We start from the raw sequence: 20,421 nt of genomic DNA, 5'->3' as shown, positions 1-20,421 counted from the left end.
GCAGGATGCATTGCAGAGAATCTTTAAGCCAAAGTCCAGAAGTCTGAACAAAAATGTATTTAAAATGTAGTTTCCAGATGTGGGGACTAAAATCAATTTCTAGGCACTTCTATGTGGTTGTGTTGCCCTAAATGTATCTACATTAGTCTGATTTATTCTATTCTATTACCTATAACACAATAGAGGGGATTCGAAGGTGTCTGTGCAAAACGAGCAACTAAGGCAAAAGTTTAAAGCTAAATCCAGCCATGACCTTTTCTTCCTTATAATGTTTGAATGGCTGACACAGCTGATTTGCTGTGGTGACCCCTGATTGGATATGCTGAAAGGTGAACATCTATGTGATGCTTAAAGGTCATCAGAAGTATTTAGCCTATTATTTTAGGGTTTGCTGGGCAGGTCTTGTGCAAATGGCCATTTTCAAACAGATTCAACAAAGAGTCTAAGGATGACTGTTGTCTTTTGCAGCTCTATCTGACCCCAGCAGCAGGCTGTCCACGTCCCCCCCTCCTGCAGCCATCGCCGTGCCGCTGCTGGAGATGGGTTTCTCGCTGCGACAGATCACCAAAGCTCTGGAGGCCACTGGTCAGTGATTGCACGTTTTCTTGTGTACAATAGTCTGCAGCAGGGGTTGCAAACAAGTTTGACACAAAGAGCCGATATTTTTAACTGTGATAGTCAAAGAGCCACACCACGCGCTGACCTGCCAAGACATACACACACACAAACACACAATTGAAGCCATGTTATTTTCAATAACACACTCCCCTCCTGACAATACAACAGCACTGGATTAAAGGGCGTAGTTTCAGTTATGGGTGTTTTTTTCTGTATTTAATTTTAAAACATACCGGTAAAACATGCATGCTAGTGTGTGTTTAAAAAAGACAGCGGGAGCAAAACTGAGTTTGTTGTAATTTATTTTTTTTCCAAAGATCCTTCAAAGTCCTCATCTTCTGTATCTGAAATGAACAGCCGGGCTAAGTTTATGCCAGGTTCCCTTTGGTCATTGTCAGAGTCCGGCTCGTTGCCGTGTGGCTCCTCATGAATGATGCCAGCTTTTGTGAAAGCTCGAAGAACAGTGCAAGCAGACAGGTTAGCCCAAGCATCTACAATCCATTCACAAACTGGCGTAACTCACCCGGCGCTGCCTCCCAGTGAGAGGAGCAGAAGATGGACAGCTTTTCATTGTAATCCGCCGGCCAGTTGCAGCCCTCGAGTCCGTCTTCCAACACGGGCAACCTCCCCTCGTTTCCACGGAAACTCAGCTGCGTCTTCTTGTCTTGTCAGTTCGTTTTCCAGATTCCTCCACTTGCGAACCATGGATTCATTCATCCTGAATTCTCTGGGAGCTGCTCGATTCCCATGTTCCTCTGCGTAGCTGATAGCTTGCAGTTTAAACTGTGCTTCATAAGCGAGTCTCTTTGCAGGGACATTTTCAGGGTTTTCAAAACAATGTCGTTCTTCAAAATGCACATACCTGTACCTTTGTACTATTCAGGAGGGGGTGTCTTCTTTCACGTTCTCACTCCCTTGTCTACCTTTCTCATTCCAACTTCTCCTCTGTCATCTTTACCGAAGTCATGCAACAACACATTAGGTGCATCGCACCACAGGCACCGTACATTTTGGAGAAAATTTAAGACTTTTAAGTGATCCTCATTGTTGTGAAAATACAGCATTTAGAAAATATGATAAGAGACAAAGAGCCGCGTGTTGGCCACCCCTGGTCTGCAGCATCTTTCTGTGTAGGTCTTAAAACCCCTGAGGTTTTTAAGAAGAAGCTCAAGACCAACCTTAATAATTTTGCTTTCAGATCATCTCATCTGCCCATTTATACATTTTTTTTAACTTATATTCTATATTCTGTATTTAATTTTAATTTCTTTTTTGTTCTGATTTTAGCCCCACTGTTTCCTGTGGGGATCTTTTGTACCAGGGTTTGCCAGCTTGGTTGGTGGTTGTTGCTGTGGTTGTCGCCCTTCTGGGGCGGCAGGGGTCCAGCATTGCAGCCTCGCGGCTGAGAAAGTGGACCCTGTTGCTGTTTTGGTCTGGGTTGGCACTGTGGCGATGTTCCTGTGGCTGAGCTGGCTCTTGCAATGACTGGATCCCCATTAAACTGTTTCCTCATAGCAGAGCCAAGCCTCGAGTTTCTTATAAAGGTTATTTTTATAAGAAGTTTTATTTGTGTGTGGGATTATAGGATGTGTTGTTCACCAAGTGAAGGATCATTTTAGCAGAACGAGTCACTTCAGACAAGAACTAGTTTGAGAATGGATGCTGACAGAAAAACACGTCAAATATTTAGAGGGCCTAACTTTAGCTGCTTCTTTTTTATTTTTGTTGTATTAAATTCTTTTAAACCATTTTAAAATGTTTTGAGCCAGGTCTGCATGGGACGGTTATTTCAGCAGCTATTAGGTTTTAGCATCAACTACATGAATGTTTGCTTCTTACATTTTCCGTGTTTTCTTTTAGCTTCTGGATTTTTTAGGTTTTTTTCCCTTGTAATGTCATGAAGTTTAGCGTCTTTTTCCATTTCTCCTGCAGGAGCTCGAGGAGAGGCAGATGCTCAAAACATCACTGTGCTGGCCATGTGGATGATAGAACATCCATGTTCAGAGGACGAGCGGGACGAGCCCCACGCCAGAGACAGAGCTGGACGCAGTGAAGGCTCTGCCTCCTCTTGTGGGGGGGCCAGGGGCTCTGCAGGAGGCAAAGCTGCAGAGAGGAGCTCCTACCTGAGCTCACCTGGAGACGGAGCCGGCACTGGCGCCTCTGAGATGGAGGAGGGCTTCAGTGAAAGGTACAGCAAACTGTGGTGGTTAAAAACAAGTTATGTTAAAAATCTGAAGTAATTGACAAAGACCACAGGAGGGGAATTTCTTGAATTGAAAGTATTCCAGCTAAAGTGACTGACAGAAGGTTGTGTTGCCCTGCAGCCCTGAAGGTATGGAGCAGGACAGCGCATTGGCCTCCAGCGCCGCTCCCCTCAGAGGGCGCTCTGGGGCCAGGAAGCACCGCTTTGACTTGGCCGCACGCACCTTGTTGGCCCGAGCTGGTGAGAATAACGTCAGAGGAAAAACATGCAGCAGTTTTGGCTCTAGACCTGCTAGTGTACTTACTGTGCCTCTGTGTCCCAGCTGGATTGTATCGCTCCGTCCAGGCCCATCACAGCCAGTCACGCCGGGACACCCTGTCCCTTCAACAGGAGCAGGGCACTCTGTACGACTTTAACCTGGACGAAGAGCTGGAGATGGACCTGGACGAGGAGACCATGGAAGCCATGTTTGGCCAGGACCTGGCCAGCGACACTGACATTTTGGGAATGTGGATCCCGGAGGTACTGGACTGGCCAACATGGGTGTGTGTGACTTAATGCTTCAAAGAGCTGCCAACATCATTCTGCTCCTCACTCCTTCAGCTTTCAGTCTCTGTAAGCTCAGTATGCATGGCAGAGCAGCACCTCCAAGCAGGTCCTCGCTGGCATAAACCATTCTGAGCTCCGATCAGGGGAGCTTCCTCTGAACATTCTGGCTGCGAACTCATCACTGCGAAGTGCCGTTTGCTCACCGCTTATTTCAGGCTCACCTGCAGGCGTGTCATTGTCATGTCTGCATGTCTTCATGTTTGTGGTTGTCCTCACAGCACGTGTGTGAGGCGGAGGATCGAGATGAGGTGGTGGTGTGCGAGCTGTGTGAGGCTAACGTGGCAAACTTCAACCAGCACATGAAGAAAAGCCACCCTGGCTGCGGGCGCAGCGCCAACAGGCAAGGTTACCGCAGCAACGGCTCTTATGTGGACGGCTGGTTTGGAGGGGAGTGCGGCAGTGGAAATCCATATTATCTGCTGTGCGGAGCCTGCAGAGACAAGTACTTGGCCATCAAAAGCAAGGCCAAAGTGCCTGTTGTGGAGAGGTGAGTTGTCTCCTGGTGTTGGATTATGTTCACTGTCGTCTTTTGAGACCCCTGCAGCGGTACAGGGGCCACAGGTCTGTCACGTCTGCTGCACATTAGACTTTGGTTGCAAACAGCCACCAGTCAGAGTAGTTAGAACTGGTTTCCTCTGATGGCTCTGTTGTTTGTTAGGTGGGAAAGCTTTCCTGAACTCCCCTTTTGACCAAACAAGAGAACATAGGTCTGTTCACTTGCAGATGAACCCTGGTGTTAGGGTTTGCTGCAACCTCCAGTCTTCTTTACAAGATGCCGTCAGATGTTTGTCTTTGGCAGACCAACTTGACTAACTCCAGAGTGGCTCTTTTTTTCCTGGGGAAGAGCTCCCAATGTTTGTGTTGCTGGTGCCTCCCAGAAAAGCCATGTGACCGTTCCACACCAGTGTGGCTGTGGTATCTTCTGACGGAGACTGCAGACTACAGTTGAAACAAGTCAGATACATGAACTTATAGACATAAACACAGAAAGAGCTGTAGATTACAATTCAGAAAACACTTTTTTTGGTGTTGATCTGAAGAAGATCAACACCTCTGAAGAGAGATCTTTTTGAATCATAGCACCCTCCAGTTGAGCGGAGCAGTATTCTGAGTGTCTTTTGTCTGTCATACTGCTGACCCTCTCTACTGCATTCAGGTACAAAGGGCAGGCTCCGGATCTCCTGGGGAAGCAGGACAGTGTGTATGAAGGTAACAGCCAACGCTCCTAAAGTTAGCAGGGAAAACGGGTGGCTTTCCTCCATGTGTCTGTGTAACCCCCCCCAACCCCCATGCACAGAGGACTGGGACATGCTGGATGTGGATGAAGATGAAAAGCTGACAGGAGAGGAGGAGTTTGAGCTCCTGGCTGGCCCATTGGGTCTAAGCGAGCGCAGATTCGTTCCTGAGCCCGTCCAGTTCCCTGACAGTGACCCGCTAGGAGCCTCTGTTGCCATGGTGACGGCCACAAACAGCATGGAGGAGACCCTTCTTCAGATAGGTAACTTTGACGACCACCCCATCCCTGAGGTGAAGGTCTGCTGGGAAATCACGAGGATGTGTTCGTACTCAGGTTGTCAGACCTTGGTGGATAAGAACTCCTCGGGTCGGGTGACTCTCGGCGAGCAGGCTGCCGCCGTGAAGAACCCCCATGACCGCATCATGGCACTCAGACGAGTGACGGCTGCCGCCCAGGTATTGCTGGCCAGGACCATGGTAATGAGGGCGTTGTCTCTGCTGTCTGTCAGGTATAGTCAACCAACACACACCTGCAGGCCTTTTAATGCTGCTACTAAGTACTTAGTTTTTCTCCAAATTAGTGATTGAGCCGATGTTATAAGAAGCACCAACAGGGAACGCTTAAGAACCGCATTCCAGCATTAAAGCTGTTCCTTCCCCTGCTTCCGGTCCACAGCGGTTCCAGCTGCAGCCTGGCAGCAGGCCTAGACTCTCTTGGTCTGACTGACATCAGGACTCTGGTCAGGTTGATGTGCCTGGCAGCAGCCGGCAGGGCCGGACTCTCCACCAGTCCTGCGGTGGACTCCAACCCCGAGAGGCCTCGGGGAGCCAGCAAGGCCAGCAAGCCGATCTCCTGCCTGGCTTACCTGAGCACGGCCGTGGGCTGCTTGGCTTCCAACAGCCCGAACGCTGCCAAGCTGCTGGTACAACTCTGCACTCAGGTACTCCACCTAGCCATCTTCGTTCATCTCTCAGTAGCAGAATCATTATTGATGCTGCCAAAGCCAACCCTTTGTCTTCGATGCTCACTCCTCTTCTTTTGCGTCTTCATCATGAGTGTCTGATGAATTTCTGCAGTAATTCTACGTCACCAGCTTTTAGTTTGCAGAGTAAAACTTTCACCAGCTACAGTTCATAATAAGACCAGTACAATATCAAAAACATCAAAAATCAATTATGATCATATTTACATTCCTAAAATTACAAAAATGTAACATCTTGATTTTCTCAAAATCTTTGCTGTAGTAAGACATCCAAGTGATGATTATTATTATCACTAAAAGTCTGGCTGGACCTTTTCTTAAGCAGTGTCCTTAGGGCCATCCTGAACTTTTGGCCTGTTTGCAATAAACTGATAATCCTCTCCTACGGCCAAGCTACAGTGGAGAGAAGATTCTCAATCAACAAAGAGGTGGAGTTTGATAACTGTGGTCACATGGAGGCTGGTGTGTTATGTTTTCATTCAACATGGAGGTGTTACCCAGGTCAGACCCCTGTCTGCACTAGAAATATACTTGTTGACAAGCTATGGGGATTTTGTTACTGATTTTAATTTTCCAATCCTATACCAAGCTACTACAACAGCTACTAGTGATCTTAGCAGCAGCTAGTACCGGATATTGGGTCCATTTGGACTTAGAAAAAGAGTAGATAGAGGCAGAAGCCCAGTCTCCTTAGTGAAGGCATTATCCTCCACATAATGTACACCTCGTCGGGCACTATCCCCTACATGATGCATACCTCGTTGGGTATTATCCCCTACAAAATGTGCTCCTCATTGGACATTATCCCTTATCTATAGCATGGGAGATTTTTTTTTTTTGAGTTAATATTTTCCATTCATTTTTTATTCTATATAAAGACATGCTGGGAGCCGCAGTAAATGAAGTCATGAGGAATATTGTATACGACATTTTATAGATTTCGATACATTTATATATTATTTTTTATGTGGCTAGAGAAAACTATTACCGTATTTTCTGGACCATAAGCCGCTACTTTTGTCACACGCTTTCGACCCTGCGGCTTATTCAATGATGCGGCTAATTTATGCATTTTTTTTACGGCAGCTAGGGGCGCTCGAGCAGATAGGGACATGGGGAAAATGATGTACGTGTTGCTGCCTCAAACAGTCTCAGAGAGGTAGCTGAATGTATAATCCCATTTCTAGCAACAAGTCCATTTATTTCAACACACCCATAAGCAGCCAAACAGCAGGGAAGTCACTTCTGCTCTTAGACCCCTCAGTCATGGTGCAACAAAAAGAAACACCCATGCTCAGCCCTACTTTGGCCGCATCCCACAATCCTTTGGTGCCATTAGACCCAATGTGCATGTGACAACCACTACAATATGACGCAGCTTTCAAGTGAAAAGCAATCAAATAAAATAAATTGGCTAAAATGCTGTGCACTTCACCCTCTCTGAGGCTCTTTGTAGTCACGCAGTATTTGGGGCTGGATAATCGGTATGCGACTTGTAGACAGGTGTGGCTTGTGTATGTACAAAATGGCTTATCCTTTGTAAATTAGGGGGGTGCGGCTTGTACTCAGGTGCGCTCTATAGCCCAGAATATAAGAAAGCTCCAGTGTTGAGGCTTCCACTTAACTAAAATATTCAGGATTTTTTGTTTTGTTTTTGGTGATAAAAAGTTCCCCGTCTCTTGTAGAACTTGATCTCTGCAGCTACAGGCATGAACCTGACCACCGTGGACGACCCCACCCAGAGGAAGTTTCTACCCAGTTTCCTACGCGGCGTGGCTGAAGAGAATAAGCTTATTACATCCCCCAACTTTGTGGTGACTCAGGCTCTGGTGGCGCTGCTGGCAGACAAAGGCGCCCGGCTGCGATCTGGACAGGACAAGGCTGATGTGGACAAGAGAGGTTTGTAGCCAAAAAGCTTGGCAGCTACTCTGTTGGTTTTTGCCTCAGATACGCATACGCGTTGGGATCAACAGAGAAGCAAATGTTTGCAAACTGTTACATTGTGTTCTTTTACTCAATAAGTTCTTTGTCACTTTATTTTGTTCATTTGGAAAAATTCTAATCAGCATCAAACTGAAAGTGCTTTCTAAAAAAACATCAGTTCTGTGCCATTTTTCTGCATTAGGTTTCAGCAGGGATGGTTTAGGCTAAAACCATGTTTTTAAGCGTTTAGGTCTTCATCCACCCTTTTTTGATTTCATGGTTGTGTTTACACATTCCTCTTTTGTCTCCCTCTCACTCACCGGGTCTTCTTGTCACCTTGTGTTCCATGTCGAGCAGGTCTAATTGCGCATTTGTATGCCCATCCTTCCCATAATACTTCCGCTGTAGGCCCCCTGGAGCTGGCCAACGCTCTGGCGGCCTGCTGCTTGTCGTCTCGGCTCTCCTCGCAGCACCGGCAGTGGGCGGCACAGCAGCTGATTCGCACGCTGGCCGCCCACGACCGCGACAACCAAAGTCGCCCGCAGACCTTTGCTGACATGGCAGGCGATCTGCGCAAGTGCTCATTTATCAAGCTAGAAGCACATCAGAGTCGGGTTTGGACATTTTTTCAGTCCTGAAGTTCTGTATAGCAGCTCTGCTATTTCACAGTGGCTGATGTTACACTGTTTCTCAATCGCAGGTCATTACGTGTGGATGGTGTACCAAGAAAGGCCTGCTGGCCACCAGCGGAAACGACGGCACAGTCCGAGTGTGGAATGTGACAAAGAGCCAGTACACACTGCAGCAGACCTGCGTCTTTAGGAAGGAGTATGTTTTTGCACAACAACAAAGGCACAAAATAAAATCAGGAGCCTCCATTGCTGGATCACTCTGCCCAATACAGAACCCCCACAATCCACAGTAAAAAATCTCAATTTTTAGACTACAGAATCTCTAAAAAAAATCCTTATTTTCCAATAAAAGTTTCCATGAAAAGAAATTCAATTCAGTTCACAATGAACTGCAGTCTGTATAGAAACACAAAACCCTTCAGACTTTAGAGTTCTCTCCTGTAACTATACCAATCTAAGTTCCAATTATCTTTCAGAAATCCTTTAGAATTGACCATAGAGACAAACATTCAAACACGTTATTTTGCATTACCTTCAAAAATATTTAAAATTCCTACATTCAGAAAACAGACGATAATTTATAGGACTAAGGGTTTTCCTTTTGAAGTAAATATAAAATTCTTTTTCCAAGTGATCTTGAATAAACTAAATGAATCTCCGCTGAACCAGTCATAACTTTAGCTAGTCTTTACTTGTTACATTGCTCCGCCCTAACGGCAAAGCTTTCAGTTTTGCCAGTAAAACCTTGAACACTGTACGCACACATCTAAAAATGTTTTTATGCAAAAAACAATACAGCAAACACTGTGTTCACGTTTTGTTGAAATGCGTATGACTCTTCTCCCACCATTATTTGTTACCATGCATCCATTGAGGGAGATCATAATGAGGAACAAATGAACTACTGTATTTTCCATAGGGCACACTGGCTTATAGGGGGCAGCCTCAGTTAGGGGTGCTTTTTCTGTGTTTCGCACATACAAAAGTCATTGCCGTGCGGCTCCTCATGAATAATGATGCCAGCTTTTCCGAAAGCCTGAAGAACAGTGCAAGCAGATACGTTAGCCCAAGCATCTACAATCCATTTACAAACTGTGAGTCTTAGTAAAGCTGTGTCCGCCATTCAACAGTGTGACTCACCAGGATGTCCAAAGTGAGCTGCACCTCGTCCATGTTGGTGATGTGGCTGGGCTGGATGTGTTTGTCTGCAGAAGGAGCAGCTTTTAATTGTAATCCACTGGAAGTTACTGCGCCACTGTAGTCGTTGCCCGGATGGAAAGATGACAGCGTTTCCACAACAGAACGCACCAAGGTCCAAGACCTCCTTGAAAATGTTCAATTTTCATTTCCTCTGCAAGCGTTACTGCCTTCAGTTGAACGGTGTCCGTAGAGACACTTCTTCCAGCTGTTCTCTGATCGTTAACCTATCGCTCGTGTCGGTCTTCCAACCCGGCACACCTCGCCTTGTTTCCGCAGAAACTCAGCTGCGTCTTCTTGACTTGACAGAGTTCGTTTTCCAGCTTCCTCCACTTGCGAACCATGAATTCATTCATCTTGAATTCTCTGGCTGCTGCTCGATTATTACTTGAAGGGTTCCTGCAGTATTTCAGACAAAGCAAGGGAAAGCTCACTTCATGATCACAGTAAACTCCTATTCCACAAATAAGAAAGCTTCTCACAGCTTGAGTGTCAGCCGATGACTTTTGATCTGTTTTTGGACCTGATTGGTCCAAACAGATCGAGGAAGAACATAATGAGATGTTACAATGTTATGGCAGAACAGTTGAATGTTGGAAACTCTCCCAAATGAAAGGTTTTGCTTTTCATGCCTTTGGTTTTTCGTGTTGTGGTTCCATAGTGATGACTCTTCAGAGGACGGACTCTCGGGCTTGGGATCCCCCAGCGACCCCTGCCTCTCTCCTCTAGCATGGAGTGTTACTGGAAAATATTTGGCTTCTGCAATGGAGAAGGTGGTCAACATCTGGCAAGTCAATGGTAAAAGTTTCTTTTGTCCACCGCACCCGCAATCTAATCCTAACAGCAGCTGGTGAATTTACAACAGAACAGAAGGAATAACTTGCGTCAGGATTACCGGTAGCTGTTTTTTTTTAAACATTTTCCTTAACTCTAATTGTAAATTAAGTTACTGTTAAACTCTAATACAAGATAATCAAAACATTTCACTGTTTCTATATCTGATGCCTATCAGCTCACCTCTCACAAAGTGGGCATTAGAAGTCTGTAAATCAGACAGTAACTTAACCAAAATCCAAACCTCCAAAGTTTATCTTTAGCGATAAAGAAACTGTGAGAAGTGACATATTTTTGATTCCAAATCGACACTTTTTGATTATTGTGTGGAATTACAAAACCAATGTGTGTTCCAGACCCTGCTGTTTAATAAAATGATGCACAAAAAAGAAATGTAATATGTCTATAAAGAAAAGCTTTGAATTACATTATAATTTAGACTACATTACACCAGCAAGCAGCACTGGCTGTGAGTCAGAGCTGATTGGATGCTAGGACATGCAGATTGTTGAATTACCTTGAAAAGCAAATAAAATGAAATGTCCTTAAATAAAGTGACTATTTACACTTAGTTTTCTAAATACGTGCAGCCAGTGCTGAACTTTTCTCTTGGCTGCACAGACCCAGAGGAAGGGTTACGTTTAGGATTACGAATTACGGTTCTGGTAAAACCACCAAATGGTTCCTGAGCGAGGCTTGTTCTGGAGCTCACCGCTCCTCTAGGGCAGGGGTCGGGAACCTATGGCTCGCGAGCCATATATGGCTCTTTTGATGGTCACATGTGGCTCGCAGACAAATCTTTAATTATACTTTTTTTTTCATTAGACCAGTCCTTCTCGGGCGCGATGCGATGCCAGAAGCGCGCAGTAGTAGCGGTGCTTAGAGAGAAAAATCTGCGCCAGCGCTATCAGTTTACTATTATCTATTATTTCACAGAGTTTGTACCAGCTGGAAACCTGTGAATTGCCGTGCCTAAAACTGTGCGCTCCCGTCTCTGAGAAAGAGCGCGCAGATGCGGGGACGGGATGTGTGAGGGAGAAAGCAGAGGGGGGGGGGGGGGTGTTGTGTTGTGGGGACAGGCAGCAGGTGAATCGCGCAGGGATTGTAAAAACGTAAAACCCGCTGCCCGTCACTCACTGCGGCGTGTGAGTGTGTGTTTGGCTCCCCGTCTGCATGTGAGCAGTCTTTGTCACATCTACAGAACATTCAGACCTACGATGACGTTTAAAGTCTCAACGCCTGAACGAAGCAGAAACTCACCACGTATCAACCAGACTAGACCATCAGCAGAACTACCACGAGAAATACTCATCATTTATGAGCAACAGCATAACAATGTTATTAAAAAGAATCCACAGACTTATTGTCCTTTAAAAATGTTGAAATTAAATAAAATGCACACATTCATTTGTATTTTTAGTTTTAAACATATTGTCGCGGACTGAGCGGCTGTTGGGCCGCGTTGAAAGTTCTGAAGTTCATTGAACGCATCTGATTGGCTCTCAGTTCTGTCGCTCAGCCTGTTATTAGGTAGTTTGGACCAATGGTGTTCAGCCATGGGCCAAATAAGGAAATGGGAGGGCTGGAGCAGGAGGGGGGGAATATAAAGTTGGGAGAAGCGCTCTCGTCTCAGCGGGAGAGATTCAGGAGTTGCTGAAGTATTTGTACGGCGTTTGTCGCGGTCTGCAGTAACCAGAATAAAGAACCTTAAAAGAGGTTAAGTCTCCGTGCCTTAGTGTGGGAAAGGGACACTACATTATTGTATGGCTCTTTCGAAATTACATTTCAAAATATGTGGCGTTTATGGCTCTCTTGGCCAAAAAGGTTCCCGACCCCTGCTCTAGGGGATAGATCAAATGCAGTGAACACATTTTAGGTCTCTGACCTAGGCATTGCTTCACCTGTACGGTGTGAACAGCCATGATTTCCAAACAAATTATGATGTATCTGAGCTCTTTCTCATGTTTTTGGTGTGTTTTACATTAAAGTTTTGCATAGCAGGTAAAAAAAATCTCCAGGATCAAGATCAGATCCTGTCTTATAGTCATTAACTTAACTATGGTTTTAAGGTTCTCAGAACCCCTAAAAATCTCCTAGACTATAAAGGTTTACTTTGCTTTTCTCCTCCTTTTTCAAGCAGAGTAGACCTTTAGGTTTTAAGTGTGATGAAGTGACTGAACGGTCTCTGTCCTAAAGGTGGGAAAGGCCTCCTAGACGTGCAGCCTCACTGGGTGTCTGCACTGGCGTGGCCTGAAAAGGAGGCAGAGTCTCTGTGGTGTGGGGAGCCCAAAGACATACTGCTGGTGGGCCGGATGGATGGGTCCGTGGGTCTCATAGAGGTGTTGGACTCGTCCAGTATGCACCGCACAGAGCTGGAACATTGCTGCAGGAAGGATGGTAAGAGCTGCTTCAGAACCTTCTCATTTCAGCCTCTGTGCAGCTATGTAACCCAACTCGTCTGCTCTTAGTGGCAGTGATGCACATCGCCTGGCACAGTGAGGACAAACCATTTGCCGTGGGCTACGCAGATGGAAAGCTGCTGATTGGGTCCAAAGAACCATTAGACAAAGGAGCCATTGTTGTCATCGATGCACACAGGGTGATTTACTGCCGCCTGAAAAATGATGGCTCGTTTTGATCTCCAGCGGCCATTTTAACAGACTCTTTTCTTTTTTTTTTTACAGGAGTCCATCACTAGCATGAAGTGGAGTCCAACGGGTCAGATCTTGCTGACTTGTGCCAAAGAGGAGACGGTGAAGCTGTGGGCCAGTCATGGCTCGGGTCCCACATCGGGCTGGATCTGTCTGCAGAATCTTCGCCAGCCTTCTCTGGTCAACGGGGCTACCTGGTGCAGTCTGCAGGGGCGTAGCCCAAAGATGCTCAACATGCTGGCAATGCAAGTCAATCTAGAGTTTTTTGTATTCAATGACACAGAGTGACAGTGAAATTTTAGATAATAGAGAAGATGACTTGTTGATATTCACAAACTCACACACACTGTCAAATTTCCTGATTGAAATCACACAGTTTTGTCTTTGTAGTTGTGAAAAACCGGCAGCTACGTATCCTCAGTGTCCTCTTTCACATCAAAGTTTCTGAACTGTTTGTTTTCCTCAGATGCTGTCAGAACGGCCTAGTCTCTGTCTGGACTGTTCCTCAAGAAGTCTCCAAATTCCCAGAATCCTGTTCCTCAACCTCTGACGGATGGTGGGACACTGAGAGCAAATCAAAGTTTATGGTAATTCAAGCCCTTATCTCAACTCAATTGAATCTTTTCTACTGACATTTTTACTCTGTGTATTTCAAATGTGATTATTGTAATCAATTGCTTTCGAATGAGTCATTCACTTCTGGTGTTCTATGTGAAAAGACATGATAATGTTGTTCCTGTCTGCTGCCCCCAAAGGGTAAAGAGGCTAAAGGCTAGGTATGGGTATTGTTAAGGTTTTAACGGTACTACTACTCTTCTTGATACTGCTTATCAATCCGGTATATTAACGATACTCTTATCAATACTCTTTGTGGACGAAAAATAAATATATAGCAAATTAAGAACATAAAGTGTTTTATTTCCTCATTATTCAACAACATTGTTTTTTTAACAAAACATTTTACTTTATACCTTTTGCCAACTTGAAAAGTAAAATACACGAAAAAAGCGTCTCCCGCTGCTTCATCACTGCGGTGATCAAAAATCCCACACCGTCACAGCTCTAGTTAAATCTTGTGGCACACAAAAAAAAAGCGACTTTTCCGGTACCAATAGCAGAACCGATCTTAGGGATACTGCGGTCTTGAAGAATGTTGCCCCGGGGCTCGGTACCCATCCCTACTAAAGGCTGGAGATTACAAATAGTCCTGTGTTCAGATAAATCGATATTGAATCAAGCATCACGTGGAAAATCAAAAGCGATTCAACAAATTTATGAATGGGGTTTCCTGAATAGCGTTTTCTAAAATGGCATATAATAATGGCCCTTTCTACCCTCCGCGAAGGCCCTAAGCGCTTTACAGTCACAGTTCCGTTCACACTCGCCAAGATATGGCGACGGGAATCGACCGCCCTACTGCTGCACCACGGCCGCCCATAGTACCTTTGTTGTTGTACCTTTTCAAACAATATTGGTTTTCTTTTAAAATATCAACAATGATTGGTAATTTGATCAAATTGAATAGTCAAATTCTGATTAAAATTGTTGGAGTGTTTTGGCTGTTAAACCAAATTTAGTCTCATAAATGCAAAGATAAAAATTAAATAAGTAAGTAAATAAAGTGATTTTCAAATGAACCAACTTTTGCAGTTTGCTCTCCTTTCCTTTGATGCTTTTGTAGCCCTTTGGTTGTAGCAGCTGTCTGGTGGATCGGGGTTCAAATCCCAGGCCAAATCTCAGCCATTGCACCATTGAGCATGACATTGACCCCACTTTGCCTCAAGTTGTGAATAACATTTGGTAAAAGCTACTCTGTTTTATGGGGGAAATGCAACCAGAGTCGGATTTAGCTGAGAAAAAAAAATTCAAAAATTTTTTTATGGCTGTGTTGTAGTCTTCCCGGTGGTCAGAGGTGGGAGCTGCCTGTGTTTTCCTGCTGAAAGGCCACATTACTCCAGTAAAAACTCTGGCCTTCAGTCCAGATGGACTGGCCTTGGCATCTGGAGGGGTGGGAGGCCTCATGAACATCTGGTCCCTGCGGGTAACGCACAAACACATTCCCATACACTGACACAGTGTCACAGTGCCTCCAAAGCTCTGTTTTCATCACAAAGGATGGATCAGTACTCCAGACTGTCGTCGCCGGGTCTGGAGCAATCCAGAACATTGTTTGGATTCCAGATGTTGGCGTGGCAGTGTGCTCCAACAGGTCCAAGGTAAGGTGTCTGTTTTCTGCCTCACTGAGGCTTTTATCTTCCTTTGACCTGCACCATTATACCTGGTTCTGATACCTGACATGCAGGACGTGCTGGTTGTGAACTGCTCCAAAGAGTTCTTGGCATCCAACCATGTGCTGGCCACCTGCCGCACAGCCCTGAAGAAGCAGGGTGTGGTCGGCCTCAACATGGCGCCATGCATGAAAGCCTTCCTGGAGCGACTTCCCATGATGCTTCAGGAGCAGTATGCCTATGAAAAGGTACTTGGAATACTTAGTTCCTCTCTGAGCAGCCTGGGAAATGACACTACTCACAATAAGTTAAGGACATTGCAATTTACAGGAGAGCTTTTCCGGTTTGGTCTGAATTATAATGAAATACGTAAAAGTTCCCTTTGATGTTACTAATAATGAATGAGAAGAAACACATTTTTCATTATTTTCACATTTATTACCCACAAAAGGAAGACAACAATAATGATTATTATAATAAAGATAGTATCAGTGCTGCTGGTGACCACTGACGACACACGTCTCCAACCTAAACTGAGGTCTGTCAGTTACGTAGTCTGTAATCCAGCTGATGAGATGAGTTCAGCTTCACTTGGACCAGATGATGTTGAATTGTGTTAAAAGCGCTAGAAAAGACAGAACAGCACCCTCACAGAAAACCTACCTACGTCCAGGTAAGAGAGAGATCCTTAGGTTCTGGTCATGGTTGTTGTCTGTCACTGGCAGCGCTCTACTGTCAAACACTTCTAGCAGTTCTGTGTCTTGACGCAAGTCTGCTGGTGAAACTTTGAGACTCACCAAGTTCACCTGCATCATCTGAACATCAACTACCAACCTGAAGGCGCTACGGCCAGTTGGTTAGCTTATGTTGTGTGTTCATGGCTGTTTGAATGATAAACTTAGAATGACTTACTGGTTAAATCGGCTTTTTATATCCACAGAATGTTGACATTGATGCCACATTGAAAAAGTTTTTCTTTTAGAATTTTGGGTTTTTGGCCTCAATAAGTCAGACACACTGAACACAGTGAGACTATCTTGTGAAAAACACTAAATGAGGTGTGTTTATCATCCTAATGCAATTACGCAACTGACATGAAAATCTTTGAAGTGAAGCGAACCCCATGAACTGAGTTCCACCGAGTTGTTCACAACATCGCTAACTTGTTGTGAGTAGCGCATGCTTCAAGGGGCGACCTAAGAGGTTTGACCTCCTGGGTTTACTGGTTCTGCAGGTTTGACCTCCTGGGTTTACTGGTTCTGCAGGTTTGACCTCCTGGGTTTACTGGTTCTGCTGGGCCTTTAAAGATCCATGCAGGCTGTCTTTGTGTTTTCTAACTTGCTTCATGGTTTTTGTTCTTGCCAACTTATCTGGATGATGTTTTTTAAATCAGACATTGTTCTTCTCTTTACTAAGTCAGGCTGAAGGGACTTTTACTGTAACACACACATTTACATCCACACATTCAAGAAGTGTTTTAGGTTTATAAGAAAAACTTTTGAAATCCAAATAGTAATACAGTGCTCCCTCACTATAAAGTGGGTCACCATCTAGTGGTCTTGCTGTTCTGAGAACTGGTCAACTGTCTTGTCCTGCATAGAGTCTCTGCTCAGAAGAAAACTCATTTATAGTGAATATATATTCTGTGTTCACAGAGTTTGTTTAGAGGTGATTTCATGATGACTTTTAGAGAACAGAGGCTACTAAAGTATAGGTCAGCACAGACCACTGAGAATTGAGGACATAAGGCAGGATTCAAAGTGTAACAGTGAGTTTTACATGAAGCTGTAAAAGTTGTGGGTGGTAGGAGAGTTCTATCCCGCTCATGTCTGTCCTGAATTACTTTCTAGCCTCATGTCGTCAGCGGCGAACAGCTCGTTCATAGTCCCTACATGCAATGTCTTGCCTCTCTGGCTGTGGGCCTCCAACTGGACCAGCTGCTGTGTCGCCCCCCTGTGCCTCCTCACCTCCTAGAATGTCCGCCGGAGTCTGGCAGCGGCGTGTGGAGCACCAGCGAGTGGGCATGGCTTGACTGCTTCTCCACCACTGTAAAAGTGGCTGAGGCTCTGGCGCGAGGTGCCACTTTTCCTGAATCCTTCTCTGTTCCCGACCTCGAGCCAGTCTCCAAAGATGAACGGTCTCTACTGATGGTAAGAGCGCTTGACAAAGCTATAAGACCTACTGCTGTGATGAGTCCAGCCAGTAATAATAGGCTGTCCTTCCAGGACAACAGCAAGTGGGCGCCTGGCATAGATGAACAGATCATGTCCTGGGCCACCTCCAGACCTGAGGTAATGTACATGTCACTTGACAAAGCTGTGGGTGGGACGTTAGGCCGTAACCTGCCTCCTGTTTGCAGGACTGGCACCTGGGGGGGAAGTGTGACGTGTTCTTGTGGGGAGCAGGACGCCACGGCCAGTTGGCAGAGGTTGGCAGGAACATCCTGGTGCCCACGACTGCCCCTTCATTTTCCCAGGCCCAACAGGTGTGCCAAAAAACACATTTGTGTTTGTCTTGCAATAACAAAGATGCGTCTACACAAGAACCAGTTTGAGATTTAAGAAAGTCTGTTTGCTGTTCTCAAATCCTCCTCTACCTGTAAACCCGTCTCCTGCAGGTGGTGTGTGGTCAGAACTGCACCTTTGTGATCCAGCCCAATGGGTCTGTGCTGGCCTGTGGTGAGGGTAGCTATGGCCGCTTGGGACAGGGAAACTCTGATGACCTTCACATCCTCACCATCATCTCAGCTTTACAAGGTGAGTTTTGGCTTTCAAACTACGTTAGTCTTTGAATAAGCGGCGCATGCTTATCATTTTTATGCCTTCTATCACATAAGATGGTCTCAGATGCAAACCAAAGACTAAAGTGGACCAGACTGCCTGAAATCCTGCTCACAGGAGGACCATGGTGCTTGACCATGGCAGACTTAGACACAAAATAGAAAACAGACTAGTCCTGCTAATCTTCTATTTATCATTAGATAATGGGTGCCTGGACCTCTCTGTTTTTGTATTACTTACATTATTCACTCACTTCAGTTCACTGCTGCACTTACCAAAGTGGAATAACTGAGGAAACAACCTCCTGAGACTGCTCTTTCTCTCACTGTGACATTGATTCGGTTCAAAGGAAGTGAAGTGTTAAAAAGTCTTACATTTAACTGAAAGTAACTTGTAGGCACCCAGTTTAAATTATTCTTTACGTGTTAGTCAGAGTAACGCTTGTTTTGACGGTAACAGTCTGTTTTTTGTCACTTTTACATCATTATAAGCTACTTAGAACTTTTGCATGCTAGACGCCCTGTAGTCAATCCAGAGGTGTGGTGTGTAAAAAAGCAGTGCAGTAAGATTTGAATAAAATAATTTTACCATGATCAGAGCATAAACCAAACCTGCGTGTAAGAGTATTTGCTTGAGAGCTCAAGATATATGACATTAGTTTGGAAATAGCCCATTCATTGACATTGAAATAACGGTAGGTATGAAGTGATTGGAAATGTCTGTAAAATAAGGTTTGAGTTAATTGCTTTAAAGAGAGTGGATAGAGGCGTTTTTTTATAGCCCCATGCCTATTGTGTTTGACTTCACCTTCTTTTTTCTTCTTACATGGTCACCATGAATCAGTTCTTGTCTTCTGTTTTGAATTAGTTCAGATTATTACTTAATCTGAATTAACCGCTAATAGTTCTTTAATATCAAACAAGTCCATATTGATTACATTAAAGGACATCACGTTATTTTCGATTTCCAAACATTATTATGACCTCTGGTTTGTTAGAAAGCCTTCTCCTGTAGAGTGGTTGGAGGGACTGAATACTGTTTAGATCCATAGAAATCCCTTTAGACTTGGGAAAACCTTCACCTGCTGCTCTGCAGAGCTCCACTACATCTAGCTGGGTTCTTTAGCATTGGCTGCAGGCGCATTTGAAGGGAAATGTATGGTCATAGATTCTGGAGTGTGGCTCCAAGTCCTCCACTGGTTTATCGAGTTCTTCCATCTTGTCTTTCTTTTCGCTCAGGTCTTTCAGCCACCTTACTTCTTCCAGTAGCTCTATCAGTTGTTTCTGCTGAATCTTAGTGACTTTTTTTCTTTTATGTGTTTTTTTTTCTTTCATCACTGGGCATTTCTTTGGTGTCGTGGTCTGGAACACTTTGCAATGAATTTGTGATCAATGAAGTTGTAAGATTTTTGTTAATTACTGAGCATCATAGGCGTTCCACTGTGGCGTTGACCCGGAATTGGACCCTTCACATGATGTGAATAAGTCTTTGTGTGGTTTTTCAATGGGGATACAGTCTGTCAGTTTGTGTGCATGAATGTCCCGGTGATGGTAGGCACAAAATGGCAGCCACTTCTCTGTCAGTCTGCTCCAGGGCAGCTGAGGCTACATTAGTAATTACCATCACCAAGTATGAATGAGGAGTGAATGAATAATGGACACATTGTAAACACTTTGAGCACCAAGAAAAAGCGCAGATAAATCTAATCTATTATCATTATTTTGTTCTTCTCAGGATTTGTTGTGACGCAGCTGGTGACGTCCTGTGGCAGTGACGGCCACTCCATGGCGCTTACTGAGAGCGGAGAGGTGTTCAGCTGGGGGGATGGGGACTATGGCAAGCTTGGACACGGCAACAGCGACCGCCAGCGTCGCCCGCGACAGATTGAAGCTCTGCAGGGAGAGGAGGTGGTGCAGGTGGGTCCACAAGCACCAATGGATAAAACTTTTTGTTGCCTGATAGCATTTAAAATTCTCTGCTCGGTGTCTCCAGATGTCCTGTGGCTTTAAGCACTCTGCAGTTGTCACAGCTGACGGGAAGCTCTTTACATTTGGGAATGGGGATTATGGCCGGCTGGGACTGGGAAACACGTCCAACAAAAAGCTTCCTGAGAAGGTCACCGCTCTGGAGGGATACCAAGTGGGACAGGTGCGTGCAGGTTGCAGCATTTGGCTCGCGGTTGCTGTTTGTGCTGTTGGCAGTCTGCCCTATCCCTTCCAATCCAATCCACTTTATTTATAGAGCCCATTTTCCAAACAAACAGTTTCCAAAGTGCTGTGCAGAGACTAAAATTAGTTTTAAAATATTTTCTTAACTCTCCCTTCAGGTGGCCTGTGGACTAAACCACACTTTAGTTGTTTCTGCTGATGGAATGATGGTTTGGGCTTTTGGAGACGGAGACTATGGGAAACTGGGACTTGGCAATTCCACAGCCAAGTCCTCTCCTCAGGTGACTTTCTCCTCTGAAATGAAAGCATGTGTTGGTGAGGCTCGCCGCCGAACCTAGTGTGTAATGCAGTTGTGTTTA

At 45.0% G+C, this 20,421-nt stretch overlaps 1 protein-coding gene across 5 annotated transcripts in view; it reads left to right on the top strand.

Moving 5' to 3' along the window:
• herc1 (HECT and RLD domain containing E3 ubiquitin protein ligase family member 1) overlaps nucleotides 1–20,421 on the top strand; it is a 98,782-nt gene that overhangs the window by 64,525 nt on the left and 13,836 nt on the right. For 2 of the 5 annotated variants that reach the window (XM_011487291.4, XM_011487283.4), the window contains exons 42-68: nucleotides 469–585; nucleotides 2,551–2,806; nucleotides 2,943–3,061; nucleotides 3,144–3,364; nucleotides 3,649–3,917; nucleotides 4,587–4,639; nucleotides 4,728–4,928; nucleotides 5,001–5,175; nucleotides 5,343–5,607; nucleotides 7,335–7,548; nucleotides 7,930–8,186; nucleotides 8,273–8,400; nucleotides 10,063–10,199; nucleotides 12,432–12,632; nucleotides 12,704–12,834; nucleotides 12,920–13,131; nucleotides 13,353–13,473; nucleotides 14,781–14,927; nucleotides 15,001–15,102; nucleotides 15,189–15,362; nucleotides 16,965–17,264; nucleotides 17,340–17,405; nucleotides 17,474–17,599; nucleotides 17,732–17,870; nucleotides 19,629–19,810; nucleotides 19,887–20,042; nucleotides 20,221–20,343. In XM_011487291.4, the coding sequence (XP_011485593.1) occupies nucleotides 469–585; nucleotides 2,551–2,806; nucleotides 2,943–3,061; nucleotides 3,144–3,364; nucleotides 3,649–3,917; nucleotides 4,587–4,639; nucleotides 4,728–4,928; nucleotides 5,001–5,175; nucleotides 5,343–5,607; nucleotides 7,335–7,548; nucleotides 7,930–8,186; nucleotides 8,273–8,400; nucleotides 10,063–10,199; nucleotides 12,432–12,632; nucleotides 12,704–12,834; nucleotides 12,920–13,131; nucleotides 13,353–13,473; nucleotides 14,781–14,927; nucleotides 15,001–15,102; nucleotides 15,189–15,362; nucleotides 16,965–17,264; nucleotides 17,340–17,405; nucleotides 17,474–17,599; nucleotides 17,732–17,870; nucleotides 19,629–19,810; nucleotides 19,887–20,042; nucleotides 20,221–20,343 (4,592 nt within the window). The remainder of the gene's footprint in view (nucleotides 1–468; nucleotides 586–2,550; nucleotides 2,807–2,942; nucleotides 3,062–3,143; nucleotides 3,365–3,648; nucleotides 3,918–4,586; nucleotides 4,640–4,727; nucleotides 4,929–5,000; nucleotides 5,176–5,342; nucleotides 5,608–7,334; nucleotides 7,549–7,929; nucleotides 8,187–8,272; nucleotides 8,401–10,062; nucleotides 10,200–12,431; nucleotides 12,633–12,703; nucleotides 12,835–12,919; nucleotides 13,132–13,352; nucleotides 13,474–14,780; nucleotides 14,928–15,000; nucleotides 15,103–15,188; nucleotides 15,363–16,964; nucleotides 17,265–17,339; nucleotides 17,406–17,473; nucleotides 17,600–17,731; nucleotides 17,871–19,628; nucleotides 19,811–19,886; nucleotides 20,043–20,220; nucleotides 20,344–20,421) is intronic. The other 3 variants (XM_078944198.1, XM_011487287.4, XM_011487297.4) reach the window with 3 other exon arrangements.

This window comes from Oryzias latipes, chromosome 3, assembly GCF_053564925.1.
Source record: "Oryzias latipes strain Hd-rR chromosome 3, Olatipes_Hd-rR_3.1".
NCBI classification, from domain to species: domain Eukaryota; kingdom Metazoa; phylum Chordata; class Actinopteri; order Beloniformes; family Adrianichthyidae; genus Oryzias; species Oryzias latipes.
The sequence above is the reverse complement of the archived record's forward strand: the minus strand, read 5'-3'. Positions and strand labels throughout refer to the sequence as shown.